An 18,684-nucleotide genomic window follows, 5' to 3' on the forward strand; every position below is an offset into this window, starting at 1 on the left:
TATGTTCATTTCAAGTCTATATTTCTATTTTCTTTCAATTGCATATTAAAATGAAACATTTTGTTTATCCTATTTTATAGGGATGCGTCCGCACGAGTTTTTTACTAGTTTACTGTATAAATAACTCAAATGTCAACCTTTGAAATTTTAAAGGTGCTGGGAGTGCTCTTTTGTTTGTCTGGTGTGGTGTATGTATTTGTAACTTTGGCTGGCCAGTGGCTTTTCATATGCCGGAATGTTGTTTTTTAATAAAGTAATTTATTTTGGCTTTGAAAAAAAAATAGTTAACAGTGCCACCTCATCAATTTAATGAAAATATTCAGAACTAAAAGTAACTTGAAAATATATAAATAAAATTGATACAAAACTAACATAATGAAAACAAGTTGCGCACAAAATGGATTGTGTGCAAACTTCATAACAGAAATATCATCAACACACAATTCAGGACATTCTTCCTTCATCCCCATTCTCCCCTCCCCTTCCCGAGATGAACATAACAACTCATGTTTACCACCAAGAAATCTAAGAACACCAACCTACTGCTGTTTCTTGAGAGGCTGGGAAGATTGTTGAGCATCTCCTGTAGACTGGTTTATACTAGCTTTGGCCTCAGCAAGAAATTTAGGATCAGGCTCATGTTTATCTGCGGGTTCTCTCATTGCCAAATATATGTAAAATGCAATGACTATATTAACAGATATGACGGCAAGAAATCCGCTCACTAGTGTCATAGAGTAAGGGGACAAATTGGAAATTCCTGTTACAGAAAAGGAAACACGTCAAGGTAGTTTCAAAACTTTCGTTCTTTTTTATGATGAGCTGTATTCCGGGAATGATGAGATCCATTATGCCCGACAGAAAAGAGAAGCACTCAATAAACAAGACAAAGAGAAACTCATAATTTCAATGTCTTTTGAAAAACAAATTCTAAGTTAGTCAGTGTTAAGGAAACAATAACTTCTTTTCCCCAGTTCTCACCAAAGTGCTCTCACTATTAGTTTTTTATGATAAAAAATAAAGTCTTAAGAGTCCCATGATTATCTTAACAATTGTGGTTGGGTCTAACTCAACCTTACAAAATCGACTTGTAAGGTGAGAATTGTCCCCACTTATAAACATGCGTTGAGATCATATTTTATCCGATGTGAGACTCTTATCAGTGAGATACCATCTCTTCAACAAGGAAACAGAAAAAACAAGCAACAATGTTTTGTGAGCAAATTCTTTACTTTGAATAAGTTTTGAATGATAGCAAATTGTGTAATCATTGTCTAATTGTTGGTTGTGCATTATTTTACATGTTTCATTTGTGTTTTTAGCCTATTGTTTCGTGTCTATACATAAAGATCCACATTGATACATTTCTTAAAAGAACTCATAAAAACTGTTTTATGTCAGTATGTATAGATACATGTTCATCTGCATCGATACATAAATTTGTTTTAAATCGCAAAACGTTTTTGCTTCAGTATGTATCGATCCATACGAGCCTTGCATCGATACATGCTTGTATTAATTCTCTAAAATTAATCAAAGCTACAGTATGTATCGATGCATAATCTTTTGTATCAATACATAATTTTGTTTTGTCTACTAACAGCTTCTGTCTTTCACATATAAGAAGTATTTTGACAGCTCAGTTAAAGGGTACGAATTCACAAGTGAAAAACAGTTGTAACACAAATCAAAGGAGGGTGTAGCAGCAATTGTTTGAGCAGTTAGAAACTTGAAAGAGACTTCATCTTCTTCATCTTCTCAATCTCTTTTCTTCAAGAACATCAACACATAATCATTCTTGTTCTTTGGATTAAAGGATCAACGAGATAACGTTCAGTGGAACGATCAAGAATCTAGCTGAGGTGTTCAGTGGAACGATCGAGGATCTAGCTGAGTTGAAGGTTGAAGGGGGTTTCGAGAAAAAACCAAATGGTTTGTCCTTCAAGAACTGGAGTGTTCTTGCGGGTTTGTTAGTCACGTTTGCAGAACAGATTCAGCCGTAGCGTAGGGTTTGGAAATTGGGTAATTTCGCAAACAGGTTGTGGAACCGGTGAATTGTTTGAAATTTCTTGCAGGAAATTCTTGATCGAGCTCAGATCAAGTGGAGGTTTTATACAAGAAGATCTTGGGATTTAGATTTCTGTATTTGTATTGCAACCTTGTATCAACGAATTCGGCATTATTGATAATAACAGTTCTCAATTTCATTTGAAATTGAGAGGGAGACGTACCCACACGCGAGGACGACAGTGGGGAACTTCCTTACCAAATCTCTGCGTATCGTATTCTTTCCTTATCTCTCTTTACGTTTTCAACAGTTTTGTGATTTCAGTTGGTGTATTGTGACTGTACATTTCGTGATACAATAGTGGCAAGAAAACTTCTTTATCTAAACTCCACCATTGTTCATCATTGATCACATACACACCAAATGTTCGACAAAACTGTCAGCTGAGTTTTATTCATTTGAATTAGAATTTAGTGATAAGTGCATTTGATTTGATAATATTCTGGTGTTAATAATCTCTATCGTTTTAATTCAAATCCAGCAATAAATTCGCGTGTCCGGTTTTCTAGTAGCGGTTCAGAATAGACGGAAGTCGATTCGGGACTGTAATTTTCCGCTAAGTTTCAATAACTCTGATAAGATTTTTTAAATCCGTTTATTTAAAAGAGGTGATCTATTCACCCCCTCTCGATCACTAGCCACACCGTCTAACAAGTGGTATCAGAGCGCCGGTTCGCTGGTGTTCTGTGGCTGCCTGTAACGATATGGATTCTGAACGAAAGGGGGCGTATAATAGAGCGCCGATTTTCAACGGTGAAAATTACGGCTACTGGAAAGACTGCATGCGAGTTCATATAAATTCTGTTGATAGGCTAGTATGGGCTGCCATTGAAAATGGTCCTTTTAAATTACTATGACAAATGCGGCTGGCGCCATAGTTCCTAAACCAGAAGATGATTGGAATGAGAAGTCATTAATGAACAAAATACTCTTTTATGTCGTTGACTCTAGGTTGTTTATGCCATTTAATCCATTTAATCCAAAAACAATCAGTATGTGTCGATACATATGGGAATGGATCGATCCATGTCACGCATTTTTGTTTTTAAAGGGTTTATGCATCGATACAAACGACGAATGAATCGATACATACTGAACCAATTTTGACAGATGTGAAATGAAGAAGACATGAATCGATACATACATCTTTGAATCGATACATACTGATGCCAAACCAAATTTTAATTAATTTTTATGCAATATGGTTATGCATTATGAAGTATGTCATGATAATGATGCCCAAGTATAATTCACAAATCAGATATTAATGTTCAAACAATATATGCAAAGAAATTCACATAAACGAAAATAAGGAATTTTGTTCTAACATACACAATCACATAGTTCTAAAAGGGATATAGAAAGGAGTGATATTACCTCTGTTGATGTAACCTTGTGAGGTATAAATGAAATCTAAAACAAATCTCATCAACCAAAGTGAGGCATAATATAAATAAGAACAAACATGCTTAAGACAACAATGGAGAGAGATCTAAGATCCCTAATTCACGACGAATGTTGAAGAACGGTTCCGTTGCCAAAGGTTTAGTGAAAATGTCAGCAAGCTGGTTTTTAGTATCAACATGCTCAAATACAACGTCTTCTTTTTCAACATGATCGCGAAGAAAGTGATGTCTAATCTCTATGTGTTTAGTGCGTGAGTGTAAAACAGGATTTTTAGTAAGGTTTATGGCACTAGTGTTGTCACATTTTATTGGAATATGTTTGAGTTGAATGTTAAAGTCTTGTAGTTGTTGCTTTAGCAAAATCTGAGCGCAACAACTACCGGCTGCAACGTACTCAGCCTCTGCAGTTGACAAAGCCACAGATACCTGCTTTTTGCTATGTCAACTTACCAAGGAGTTTGAAAACAAGTGACATGTACCACTCGTGCTTTTCCTATCTGATTTGCAGCCAGCAAAATCAGAATCGGAGTAACCTACTAAGCTACAATCACTTCCTTTGGAATACCAAAGCCCATATTTAGATGTTCCATGAAGATATCTAAATATACGCTTAACAGCTTTCAAGTGTGATTCCTTAGGATTTGATTGATATCGTGCACACATACAAACACTAAACATGATGTCAGGTCTAGAAGTAGAAAGATACAGAAGAGACTCAATCATACCTCTAAACTTTTTGACATCTACACTCTTACCATGCTCATCTTTATCTAGATTTCCGTTGGTAGGCATAGGGGTGTCAATTGATTTTGAGTCGTTCATTCCAACGCGCTTGAGTAGTTCTCTGCAGTACTTTGTTTGACATACTACTCTACCCTCATCAAGTTGCTTTATCTGAAGACCTAGGAAGTAATTCAGCTCCCCCATAAGACTCATCTCAAATTCACCCTGCATAACCTTAGAAAATTCTTCGACCAAGTGTGTGTTAGTTGAACCAAAAATTATATCGTCTACATAAACTTGAACTAAAAGAATGTGCTTTCCCTTGTGTTTAATAAAGAGAGTATTATTCACTTTACCTCTTGAATATCCATGATCAATTAGAAATTTGCTAAGCCTTTCATACCAAACCCGAGGGGCTTGTTTAAGACCATACAAAGCTCGTTTTAATTTGTAAACATAATCTGGATTTTCAGCATTCTCAAAACCAGGAGGCTGTGAGACATATACCTCTTCATTTATGACACCATTTAGAAACGCACTCTTTACGTCCATTTGGTAAAGCTTAAAATTATTAGAACACGCATAGGCAAGCAAGAGACGTATAGCTTCAAGGCGAGCAACTGGAGCATAAGTTTCCTCATAGTCTATGCCCTCCTCTTGGTTATACCCTGTGTTACTAAACGTGCCTTGTTCCTAGTTATCACTCCGTTTTCATCAAGCTTATTTCTAAAAACCCATTTAGTACCTATGATATGATGATCTCGCGGACGAGGGACAAGTTCCCAAACGTCATTTCTTTTAAATTGATTAAGCTCTTCTTGCATGGCCATTAGCCAACATTCATCAATCAAGGCCTCTTTGGCATTTTTAGGTTCTACTTGTGAAACAAAAGCGAAGTGAGAACAAAAATTACTTATCTTAGAACGAGTCATTACTCCCTTTGAAATATCTCCCAAGATGTTGTCAATAGGATGGTCTTTTGAAGACTTCAGCTGTCCTTTCTTCCTCATCTTCTTCATGACTAGTATCTTCCTCCTTCTCATGGGCAACTGTTCTTGACTGATCAGTTTCCGTAACAGCTTCCTTGAGTATGTCTTCTGTAGATACACCTGCGTCATCAAAAGAAATACCTATTCCGACACTTTTCGGATAAGACTCATTAAAAGAAACATGGACAAATTCTTCAACAGTAAGTAAACGCTTATTATATACTCTATATGCTTTACTTGATTGTGAGTATCCAAGAAAGATACCTTCATCCGCTTTTGCATCAAACTTTCCAATATTTTCCTTACCATTATTCAAAACAAAACACTTACAACCGAATACGTGAAGATGTGACAAGTTTGGCTTTCTTCCTTTTAAAAGCTCATAAGGAGTTTTATTTAAAATAGGACGAATTAAGATCCTGTTTAAAACATAACAAGTTGTGTTAACTGCATCAGCCCAAAAATATTTTGGTAATCCACCCTCATTTAGCATTGTTTTTGCCAACTCCTCTAAAACACGATTTTTACGCTCCACAACGCCATTTTGTTGTGGAGTTCGAGGAGTTGAAAAGTTATGCTCAATACCATACTTGTCACAGTACTTATCAAAGTGATAGTTTTGAAATTCACCACCATGATCGCTACGAATTGTAACTATTTTGGAATTCATTTTGTTTTGGGACAGATTTGCAAAATTCTTAAAAGCAGAAAAAGTTTCATCTTTGCTATGAAGGAATATAGTCCAAGTAAATCTAGAATAGTCATCAACGATTATAAAACCATAATAATTTCCACCTAAGCTCTTTGTCCTAGAAGGTCCAAAGAGATCCATATGGAGAAGCTCAAGGGGTCGTGAAGTTGAAATTACATTTTTAGATTTAAAAGAGACCCTCGTTTGTTTTCCCATTTGGCACGCGTCACATAGGTGGTCTTTTGAAATTTTTATTTTTGGAAGACCGACTACTAGATCCTTAGATACAACCTTATTAAACAAATCGAAATTAACATGCGCTAAACGTCTATGCCAAAGCCAAGAATCATCATTCAAGGTAACTAGATATTTAGTACTTGTTAAAGATACAACAAAAAGGTCAAGCATATAGATATTGTTTACTCTTACACCCTTAAACACAACGTTCTGTTCAGCATGTTCAATTATGCAGCAAGTTTTTGTGAAAGAAACTTTATAGCCCTTGTCACACAATTGACTTATGCTTAACAAATTGTGTTTAAGCCCCTCTACTAAATGGACATCAGAAATAGTAGTGGTAGAGGGATTACCTACACTACCTTTGCCAAGTACAGCTCCTTTGTTATTGTCTCCATAAGTAACATATCCCTTCTTCTTTGCTTTGAAGTCTATAAAAAGCGATATGTCACCGGTCATGTGCCTTGAGCAGCCGCTGTCAAGAAACCATCTCCTATCTACGGAAGCAAGGCACTCATCCTACAATATCAAAAGAGAGAAGTTGGTACCAATTTTCATTGGGTCCAAGTGGGTAAGTGCTAATATGGTTGCCTTTTGGCTTCCATTGATAAATACCTTTAGGAACAAGAAATCTCCTAAACTTGCATTTCTCAATGGTATGGCCAGCACGACAACAATAATGACATAAACCATGATGATGTGTTTGTTTATTCTTGTTCATTAAATCCTTTGGAATAAAAGAGTATTTTGCATATGGTGGATTTAATGACTTCTTAAACAACCTAGAGTCAACGGCATAAGTAACCTTAGGTTGTAAAGCTTTTTCCAATTTGACCTTGAGAGTGTTTACCTCTTGTTGCCAAATATGACAAGCTTCACAATACCCAACTTTATTACATCCATCAATGTCAATATTTTTTGAAGTTTCTGCAATACTAACTTTTAACCATTCTAAATCTTTTTCAGCTTTGTATACTTTACCTTCCAGAAATGAAAAAATTTGTTTATCAGAAGATAATCTTTTAAATGCATCTACAGCTTCGTTATGTAGTTTTTCAAAAGCTATTTTCAGTTCAGAAAAAGACATAGAAGAGAAATTATTATAATAGGCTTGTTTTACCTTTTTATCATTGATTTTCTTCTTGTGGTAGGACACATTTTTGGTGTGAGCCATAAGGCACAGATTTGCGGTTTCATCACTATCACTTGAACTTTGTGTGCTTGATGAATCACTATTACTTTCCCATGCAATGTAAGTTCTTCTTTGTTTGTTGTACCCTTTTGGTGGAGATTTTCCTTTATCCTTATACTTCATAGGACAATCTGTTTTATAATGTCCAGATTTACCACAATTAAAACAATATCATTTTCCTCTACTCTTCTTATTCTCTTCCTGTTTTGAATCTGTAGATTGTCTTCGAAACTTCATGAGGTTTTTGTCGGAATGCTTGACTCCATTCTTTAGAATGAATCTATTATATCTCCTTACAAAAAGTCTCATTTCCTCATCATCTGAATCTTTGCCACTACTAGAATCATTGTCACTTTGCTCTTTTCGTGAGGACTTAGAGCTAGAGGCCACAAGAGCTATTTGCTTCTTCTCTCCCTCTTTGTCTCTCTTCTTCTCCTTTTCCTTCTTACTTTTGTTCTCAAACTTTTCAAGACTTTCTAATGCTTGCTGATGTTCTTCCAGCTTTCCAAACAGAGTTGTAATCGTAAGTGTCGTTAGATCGTTTGCTTCCTTAATAGCTGTTACTTTATATTGCCATTCTCTGCTAAGACATCTCAGAATTTTATTAGTAGCTATTTCATTGGAAACAGGTTTTCCAAGTGCATTCAAACGATTAGTGAGATGAGTAAATCTCTTTTGCATGTCGGAGATAGATTCTCCTTGTTTCATGCGAAAGAGCTCAAACTCTTGATTGAGTGTGTTAATGTGGGACTGTTTTACTTCAGTAGTACCCTCATGGGTAACTTCTAAAGCATCCCACATTTCTTTAGCTGTCGTGCAATGGGATACCCGATAATACTCATCAACACCAAGTGCTAAAATTAGCATATTTCGAGCTCTCCAATCACTCGACCACTTTTTCTCATCTTTCTCATTCCAATCACCTTCTGGTTTAGGAACTATGACGCCAGCTGCATTTGTCATAGTAATTTGAAAAGGACCATTTTCAATGGCAGCCCATACTAGCTTATCAACAGAATTTATATGAACTCGCGTGCAGTCTTTCCAGTAGCCGTAATTTTCACCGTTGAAAATCGGCGCTCTATTATACGCCCCCTTTGGTTCATAATCCATATCGTTACAGGCAGCCACAGAACATCAGCGAACCGGCGCTCTGATACCACTTGTTAGACGGTGTGGTTAGTGATCGAGAGGGGGGTGAATAGATCACCTCTTTTTAATAAACGGATTTAAAAATTCTTATCAGAGTTATTGAAACTTAGCGGAAAATTACAGTCCCGAATCGACTTCCGTCTATTCTGAACCGCTACTAGAAAACCGGACACGCGAATTTATTGCTGGATTTGAATTAGAACGATAGAGATTATTAACACCAAAATATTATCAAATCAAATGCACTTATCACTAAATTCTAATTCCAATGAATAAAACTGAGCTGACAGTTTTGTCGAACATTTGGTGTGTATGTGATCAATGATGAACAATGGTGGAGTTTAGATAAAGATGTTTTCTTGCCACTATTGTATCACGAAATGTACAGCCACAATACACCAACTGAAATCACAAAACTGTTGAAAACGTAAAGAGAGATAAGGAAATAATACGATACGCAGAGATTTGGTAAGGAAGTTCCCCACTGTCGTCCTCGCGTGTGGGTACGTCTCCCTCTCAATTTCAAATGAAATTGAGAACTGTTATTATCAATAATGCCGAATTCGTTGATACAAGGTTGCAATACAAAGACAGAAATCTAAATCCCAAGATCTTCTTCTTGTATAAAACCTCCACTTGATCTGAGCTCGATCAAGAATTTCCTGCAAGAAATTGCAAACAATTCACCGGTTCCACAACCTGTTTGCGAAATTACCCAATTTCCAAACCTTACGCTACGGCTGAATCTGTTCTGCAAACGTGACTAACAAACCCGCAAGAACACTCCAGTTCTTGAAGGACAAACCATTTGGTTTTTCCTCGAAACCCCCTTCAACCTTCAACTCAGCTAGATCTTCGATCGTTCCACTGAACACCTCAGCTAGATCCTTGATCGTTCCACTAAACATTATCTCGTTGATCCTTTAATCCAAAGAACAAGAATGATTATGTGTTGATGTTCTTGAAGAAAAGAGATTGAGAAGATGAAGAAGATGAAGTCTCTTTCAGGTTTCTAACTGCTCAAACAATTGATGCTACACCCTCCTTTGATTTGTGTTATAACTGTTTTTCACTTGTGAATTCGTACCCTTTAACTGAGCTGTCAAAATACTTCTTATATGTGAAAGACAGAAGCTGTTAGTAGACAAAACAGAATTATGTATTGATACAAAAGATTATGCATCGATACATACTGTAGCTTTGATTAATTTTAGAGAATTAATACAAGCATGTATCGATACAAGGCTCGTATGGATCGATACATACTGAAGCAAAAACGTTTTGTGATTTAAAACAAGTTTATGTATCGATGCAGATGAACATGTATCGATACATACTGACACAAAACAGTTTTTATGAGTTCTTTTAAGAAATGTATCAATGTGGATCTTTATGTATAGACACGAAACAATAGTATAGGCTAAAAACACAAATGAAACATGTAAAATAATGCACAACCAACAATTAGACAATGATCACACAATTTGCTATCATTCAAAACTTATTCAAAGTAAAGAATTTGCTCACAGTTTGCAGAACAGATTCAGTCGTAGCGTAGGGTTTGGAAATTGGGTAATTTCGCAAACAGGTCGTGGAACCGGTGAATTGTTTGCAATTTCTTGCAGGAAATTCTTGATCGAACTCAGATCAAGTGGAGGTTTTATACAAGAAGAAGATCTTGGGATTTAGATTTCTGTCTTTGTATTGCAACCTTGTATCAACGAATTCGGCATTATTGATAATAACAGTTCTCAATTTCATTTGAAATTGAGAGGGAGACGTACCCACACGCGAGGACGACAGTGGGGAACTTCCTTACCAAATCTCTGCGTATCGTATTCTTTCCTTATCTCTCTTTACGTTTTCAACAGTTTTGTGATTTCAGTTGGTGTATTGTGGCTGTACATTTCGTGATACAATAGTGGCAAGAAAACTTCTTTATCTAAACTCCACCATTATTCATCATTGATCACATACACACCAAATGTTCGACAAAACTGTCAACTGAGTTTTATTCATTGGAATTAAAATTTAGTGATAAGTGCATTTGATTTGATAATATTCTGGTGTTAATAATCTCTATCGTTCTAATTCAAATCCAGCAATAAATTCGCGTGTCCGGTTTTCTAGTAGCGGTTCAGAATAGACGGAAGTCGATTCAGGACTGTAATTTTCCGCTAAGTTTCAATAACTCTGATAAGATTTTTTAAATCCGTTTATTTAAAAGAGGTGATTTATTCAACCCCCCCCCCCCCCCCCCCCCCCCCCCTCTCGATCACTAGCCACACTGTCTAACATGTTTGTTTTGATACACTACAAGTCAATTTAACATATATTTTTCCACTTAAAGTTAGGGGTGTTCAAAATATGTAGTTAACAGCGATAAAATATCAAACACACAAATAAGAATACAAGTCAACACCCACTTTAGGACACAAAGCATAATTACTCACGAATCTTACCAGAAAGTAGATTATGGTTGAAAGCATATAATATTGCAAGAGGGACTGACCACATGAACAGTGATGCAATGAAAAACTTTTGAACTACTCCCATCTTTATACCAAACCCTGAAAACAAATAGATAAATAAATAACACAGAAAGTCAAGAAAAAGTAAAAATACACACAGTACTTTAAGTTTACAATTATAACCTAATTAATTATGAGAGTAACATTCTTAGTCTACAATAGTCATATTATATTTATGTATTTGTATGATATGTTTCTCAATTACTGTTATAACAGAGTATGCCAAGTCAGCGTATCATGTTGAGTTATTTAGATTTCAGTTAGTTCAGTTAGCTTGAGCCTCTTAAGCCTCGACCCCTATATAAGTACGAAAGGCACTCAATGTTAATTCAATTGAACATTATTTTCAGCTTTCGTAGGCCAAAGAGCTTTCCCTCTCTGGCTTAGCAATCTATAAACTAACATGGTATCCGAAACTTCTATTGGGCCCAAAATCAGCTATCAAGGTTGAGTACTCCAATGTCGGATATTTTTTCTCAAACAATCTAATCATTCTTAGTACCACTGCACCGTCTTCCCTAATACGAGTGAACTTCAGTCATAAAATCTCCATCAAGGTAGAGAACAAAGATATTGTCTGAAGCAATTACCCACGCACGGAAACAAGATATTGTTTGGAGCTCAGAGACAAAGCAACCTCATTTGTAATTTCTGTGTTCTAAAATTTTGGTATGGTATGGTGATGTCGTGAAGAAAGACTCAGTGATGGGACAACCTCCTCTATTTGTGTTCCGGAATTCATAATGAAGCTCACAAACCTTAGACTTCATGTGAGAGTAGAAATAAGTATCACACAACACAACAGACGATCAAACCAGACGAGAAGCATAGCATCATAATTCAAAATTGATGAACATATTCACAAATCACAAGATAGATTCACAACTCAGCACAGAAAAAAGTATAACAAGTTCAAAACTGACGACCGTTTGACAAATCACAGTTCAAAATTGCTAAAGAGTGAAGGACAGTGTGGTGGGACTGTGTTCTCCTCTTTGGACTAGGATTTAACTCAGTAGAGTTAAGTTCAGCTCATCAACGTTAGACTAATTCACCAAGTTGGCCTGTTGGGTTCGTAGCAAACTTGCCACGATGGGATTATTCATGCTTTTTGGTTTGTGACTTTGTTGATGTCGAGATATGTGAATTATGTAGATCTGCCCAAGTTTACACAAACAAAAATTATAACCAAGTTAACTTGATTTTTTTAAAAATGAAACTCAGTGCCTAAAAACCATATATCATATAGCAGTACACATCTTCCTCATAAAGTTGATTATTACAAAAGAAAAACCAAAATGAAAAACCATTCCATAAACATACTAAGGCATACGAATATAAAAGTGTTCATCTTCATAAAAGTTATATTTAAAAAATGATTTTTTATTAAATCATTACTAAAAGTTGAAACAAGTTTATAAAATTAATCAAAATTATTTTCTTATTAAATCTTATTTAAATCAATTTTTTATTTAAAATCTCTTTTACTTTTTTTTTTAATCTAAAATAGGTAATTGGCCCTAAACCACCTATGAAGACAAAGACACGGTTGTGGCATCACCCAAATTCAATTTAAAATGCTTTTTTATTAAATTTGTTTATTACTTGTGGCAACAAAAGCAATAAAAACCATCTATTAATAATTTGTTCAAATGTAATTATGAAGGCCACGCCCACATTGGAAGTCATTGACTGGAAATTGCAATGCAATTTAAAACCAATTTATGTTAAAATGAAATGAGACAGTAAAAATTTGGTTACGGATGAGCAGTAGTTTAACAGAAAATCATCATCATCAACTAACTTACAACACTGTCAAAACCGAAAATAAATATTTGATTGTAGCCAATACTCATAATAGTCTGTTTTGATAGAAATCAAACTGTAGAAGTTAACATAACAACAATTAATAGACTGTCACTTAACTAACATAACTCATAATCCAGCAACATAACAGACTAACCATAAATCAGACACTAACAAGTTTCAAAACATTTCAACAATAGCACCAACACTGCAAATTTATCCAAGCACGTGAACTTTAACCATCCACCTTCAACACAATATCATTCCAACCATGTAGAACCATGACAACATGGTTTCAATAGCAGTAAAATAATTCATGACATGCCACATATCATGCTAACATCAATCCAAATAACATGACTATCATATGTGCATCATCACTAACTGCAAAGTTCAGTTTCACAACAGCATAATTAACTCATCACATTCTCAAACAACATCACAATGAAAACATTATAGAAAGTTCACAAAAATGAGTGTTAACCTGCACAATTCAATTGAATACATGACATGATAAAAAACGACTCACCTGCAAGGTTCTTTTTTTTAACCTACAAAGTTACCTAACAGGAAAACTAGGCTTCACCTGTATCATCTTTTTAGCAGAACCATCAAATTAACTTCACATTTGCTTCACTCTAACACTAAGTAGAAAACTAACTCTAATTATATTTAACAGGACTAACATAATCATAACAAGTGGGCTCAATTCAAACTAACCAACTGACATATTTTAGAGATTGTAGCTAACTGCCAACTCATTGAGTTAACAGAATCAACTCACTTAGTTCATCCTAACTAACTCCTAGCCTCCTCATAACTAACTCCTAAGCTCACTCTAAACCTAATCACTTTGAAACACTTTGAAACTCTCTGAATTTCTCTCTCACCCTCACACAAAGCTTAATTAGGAAGCCATTGGAGCTTCACATTGAAGCTCCAAATTGTGCTTGAGCTGATAACCACTCCCCCTACGCTTATGCAAGCTACAAGAACTTCAAAGCAAGAAGTTTCTACAGACTAGACATGTAGAAGAATAAGAAAGAAGAATCAAGGAAAATGAAGGAAGAAGAGTGGATAAGATTCGAGGAGTTTACCTGAAAGAGTCTCTGGCCGGTAAGCTTCAGTGCGTCTTTTTCTTTATTTTGTCTTCAAAATTATTGACAGGATACAATTCTTTTCCTATGAAGTTAAAGCCCTAAACGCGTTAGATCCAATTTCATCTATCTTGCATTTAATTTCGGATCTTCGATTTAGGGTTTATAGAGGAGTTGTCTTCGATTTATGGTTTCATTTGAGAATCGGAAAAAATCAGGGGCATATATAGGTTGAGGGTGTATAGCTGGTTCCAATGATGTAGATAGGGAGATGATTTGATCTCCTCCGCCGCCTGCGCCCATACTTTACTTATCAAACCCTCATTCTGCTTGGTTTACCCCCTCCTTCATCTTAATTAGCTTCCATTAGTTAAATCTCATTTAATTGCTATTAATCAAATTCTATTTTTGTGCTTAAATGTAACTAATCATGTTTAATTATATTTAGTCAATTGTGAGGTTAATTAATTAATTGTGATTAATAGAACAATCCTAATTGGGATTAATCAATTAATAGAAATCATTATAAACTTTAAGTTAACTGAACTTAGAGCTTGTTTTTATCATATTCTTGTATCCTTCTTAATTGATTAGTTAGTTTTGATTAATACTAAAATAATCTTGACCATATTTTTCATTCAATCCATCTACATATTGACTATTTTGCCCTTCGGGCTTGGAAAATCAGATTTTTGCATGATCCTTTAGCTTAGAGCTTTAATTAGAATTGTCTAGTTGATTAATCCAGTAGGTTTATTGTGTACCTAGTTCAACTATTATTCTTAATTCCACTGGTTAGTATTGGTCAAAGGTCTCTTTGGTCAACTAAATCCTTTGTAATCCCAAAGCCTATTCAAGTGATCAAAAGACCCTTGATCACTTGATATGGTAAGCCTATTGTGCTCAAGCTATATTGGATATGATGAATCTCAGGAGCTCAAGATCTCAAGGTTCAAATGCAAGATCAAGACTTCAAAATCAAGGTCAATCAAGCATAGTTGATAAAGTGGACTACCTCTCAAGCACACCAAAGGTCAACACTTGTCAATCATAATTCAGATTGTGTGGCACGAGTCTTAAGAAATAGAGAAGGCATGAGATTGGAGAATTTCATTAACTCATTCTGAATATCTTTAGGTACGGAACAAATGTCCCAGTTGCTCATCGTATTCACCTTTATTCATAGACTTTTTCACATTTCGAATTATGTGATTGTCAAGTCTTCTTCTACAACAAGATCAATAATCAATACATCTTGTCAATAACTTGTTAATCCTGATTCAAGTTGTACGCCATGAGCCTTAATTAACAAAGAATGATGAGAGTGGAGAATTCTTATCCTTGTCTACAATAGCTAGGAACACCGTAGTGACATATTATTTCTTTCTTGATAAATCGTGTAACCATCTATCTCGTGACGTTTATATAGGAAGCAATTTCCACCCACTTCGTGAAGTAGTCAATGGCAACAAGGATGAAACGATCACCGTTGGAAGCTTTAGGCTTTATCATACCAATCATGTCAGTGCCCCACATATATAAAGGCCAATGAGAAGCCGAGACGTTCAATGGTGTCGGTGGGACATGGATCTTGTCAACGGACATTTGGCACTTATGACACCTCTTGACGAAGTTGTAACAGTCGACCTCCATTGTTGTCCAATAATATTCGGCCTGAAGGATCTTCTTAGCCATAACAAGCCCCTTAGCATGTACAACTTCACAGCCGTCATGTATGGACCTTATGATTGTGCTTGCTTTGTGTCTACCCATGCATTTAAGCAACACGGAATCATAATTCATTTGTACAAGACATCCCCATTCAAGAAAAATTTAGCAGAAAATCTTCTTAAATCCTTCTTATTAATGAAGGATGCTTTCTTGGGATACTCTTATCTTTCCAGATATCTCTTAATGTCGTAGAACCAAGGTTTATCATTAGATTCGGCCTCTATTGCTAGATAGTGAGCTGGTTCATCCAAGTGGTCAATGCGGATGGCAGATGCTTCATTCTTCCACTTTACTTTAAACATGGATGAAAGAGTAGCTAGAACATCGACTAACTAATTCTCTTCCCTCGAGATATAACGAAAAGTGATTTCAATAAAATAGGAAATTAGTTTTAAAATGTGTTCTCTGTACAAAATCAACTTCTTATCCCGAGTTTCCCAATCTCCTCGGACTGATTGATTACTAAAGAAGAGTCTCCAAACACTTCAATAACCTTAATTCTCAAGTCGATGGCTGCTTCAATACCTTAGATACATGTTTCATATTCTTCCATATTGTTGGTGCAATCTAAGCATAACCTGGATGTGAATGGAATGTGAAAAGGAGTCGGAGATGTAATAATTGCTCATATTGCATAGCCTTTTGCATTAGAGGCACCGTCAAACACGAGCGTCCATTGCGCTCTTGGTTCAGATCATTCATCTGGGCCTGGAATATTGCAATCTCTGATGAACATGATGTCCTCATCGGGAAAGTCAAACTTGATTGGTTTGTAACCCTCCATAGGTTGATGGGCAAGGTATTTAAACAAGACACTCTCCTTGATAGCTTTTTGAGTTATATATTAGATTTCATATTCGATTAACAACATTTGCCACTGAGCAATTCTTCCACTGACAGCGGGCTTCTTAAAAATGTACTTTATTGGATCCATTTTGGATATCAACAAAGTTATGTGGCAAATTATATACTATCTTAGGTGTCGAGCTGCCTAAGCTAGAGCACACCAAGTCTTCTCCAACAATGAGTATCTGTTCTCACATTCGGTGAACTTCTTACTCAAGTAATAGATTACAAGCTCTTTATGGTCCGTGTCGTCATGTTGACCCAATATGCAGCCCATTGATTCATCTAGCACGGTGAGATACATGATTAATGGCCCACCAGGAACCAATGGTTTAAAGTTCGACGGTTCTTAAAAATACGTTTTATCTTATCAAATGCATGTTGACAATCATCATTCCACATGACTGCTTGATTTTTCTTAACAATTTGAATATTAGTTCATAGGTATCCTTCAAATGAGAGATGAACCATGATATATAGTTAAGTCGTCCAAGGAAGCCTCCGACTTCTTTTTCTGTTTTGGGAACTGACATGTCTTGAATGGACCTGACTTTGTCGGGATCAACCTCAATACCCTTCTGACTTAGAATGAACCCCAACAGCTTGCCGGAACAGACCTCAAAGGTGCACTTAGCAGGATTCAGCCTTAGCTAGAGTTTTTGGGGTCTGGAAAATAGCTTTCTCAGATGGTCTAAGTGGTCTTATTCAGTCTTAGACTTAGCAATCATATCTTCTACATACACTTCAATCTCCTTGTGGATCATGTCGTGAAATAGATTCAGCATAGTGCACTGATATGTTTCCCCTGCATTCTTCAAACTAAAAGACATGACTTTGTAGGAGTAGGTTCCCCAAGGTGTGATGAAAGTTGTCTTCTCCATATCATATGGAGCCATGTTGATTTTATTATACCCTAAAAAACCAGCCATGAAAGAAAATATTGAGTGTTGAGCAGTGTCATCTACCAGAACATCAATATGAGGCAAAGGAAAGCCATCCTTTGGGCTCGCTTTGTTAAGATCATGATGTCGTACCCCAAATTTAGACCACCATTTTCGTCCTTACTACTAACTTAGGATGCAAGTCACTAACATATTCAAATTCCCATACAGTTCATCTGGTCAACTCCAATGACCTAAAAAGTCAAAGGAAGACCATTTTAACTTTTCTAAACCCTAATCTTATCCTGATTAATTACTAATTTTTGTTAGTTATTAGATTAATTAGGTCAACATTATAAAGTGAATTAGATAGTGATAAATAAAATTAGTTTATTTTTAATTAAGTTATGATATTAGGTTGAGATTATTAGTAATAGGGTTGATTAGATTGATTAAATATGAATTAATATTAGTGATAAAGTTAATTGCATTTTTACTAATTTATAATAAAGTGTTGATCAATTCATGTTATTAAGTTAATTAGTTTTAATTTATTTCTAATTAATTTATTAATAGGTTAATTAAAATTATTTTAGTTTATATTATTAAGCTAATTAGGAGTTAAATTAGGTTTTTTGAGTAAGTAATCAACTTGTTTTAAGACTAACTTAATGTTTAATTTTATTTTTTTGGTATTTGGGTTGTTGTTTGAATTTAGAATTGGGCCTTAGCTCAGTCTGGTCCCCATTCAACCGAGTCAAGTGGAAGACCCTAGTCCCGGTTGGGCTAGACCCAACATCCGTTACTGTAACCGGGTCAATGACGACCCGTGTTCATCCGAGTCCATCATCTTCGACCCCAAATCCCTAAGGCGCGTAAAAATGGAAACAAATCAAACCTGCAAAATTCAATCTTTACCCAAACTTTCCATTTGAATCAATATCACGAAATACATAATCAAATCCGGACCAAATACATCATAATTTCAGTTACATTTCAAAACCCTAAAAACTGTTTCTAACCTAAATCAAATCACAATAACAATCAAATCAAAATATTCCTTAAATTACAATAATCTAATTAAAACCCTAACCTAATTCTTAATCTATATAAACCTAATGCAAAAACATAATTGGGGACGGAAAAGAAGAACCCTAACAGAAGAACTTGGTTGTTGCTGTATTCTCAAGACCCTTACCAAAAGCTTCTTTCTCGATACTTAGGGTTTTCGTTGAAACCCTAAGTCATCCAAGATTAAGCCTCCTTTCCACCTCGCAAGAAAAAATATAAAAAAGAATTCAGATTGAGTAGAAGAAACAAATCAAAAAGTGGTT

General features: G+C 35.5%; 1 protein-coding gene across 12 annotated transcripts; it reads right to left on the reverse strand.

Moving 5' to 3' along the window:
• Positions 1-316: 316 nt before the first annotated feature.
• On the reverse strand, positions 317-14,291 carry LOC127084983 (uncharacterized). Of its 12 annotated transcripts, none has more exons than XM_051025530.1 (5): positions 13,893-14,291; positions 10,921-11,028; positions 6,965-9,571; positions 6,477-6,633; positions 317-760 (listed from the first exon to the last, which is right to left on the reverse strand). In XM_051025530.1, exons 3-5 carry the CDS (start codon positions 7,427-7,429, stop codon positions 540-542), a joined length of 843 nt encoding a protein of 280 aa, XP_050881487.1. In that variant the 5' UTR covers positions 7,430-9,571; positions 10,921-11,028; positions 13,893-14,291; the 3' UTR covers positions 317-539. The 12 variants fall into 12 exon arrangements, 5 of the variants coding, with proteins under 5 accessions (XP_050881487.1, XP_050881486.1, XP_050881488.1 ...); XM_051025529.1 differs by having other exon boundaries at positions 6,468-6,633; XR_007788860.1 differs by having other exon boundaries at positions 614-760; positions 6,468-6,633; positions 7,235-9,571.
• Positions 14,292-18,684: the final 4,393 nt, after the last annotated feature.

The sequence above is a fragment of the Lathyrus oleraceus genome, chromosome 5 (assembly GCF_024323335.1).
Source record: "Lathyrus oleraceus cultivar Zhongwan6 chromosome 5, CAAS_Psat_ZW6_1.0, whole genome shotgun sequence".
Lineage (NCBI taxonomy): Eukaryota > Viridiplantae > Streptophyta > Magnoliopsida > Fabales > Fabaceae > Lathyrus > Lathyrus oleraceus.

Excerpts from the sequence above, each read along its gene's own strand:
- LOC127084983 (XM_051025528.1), bottom strand. The coding sequence starts at position 8,419 with ATGGATTATGAACCAAAGGGGGCGTATAATAGAGCGCCGATTTTCAAC.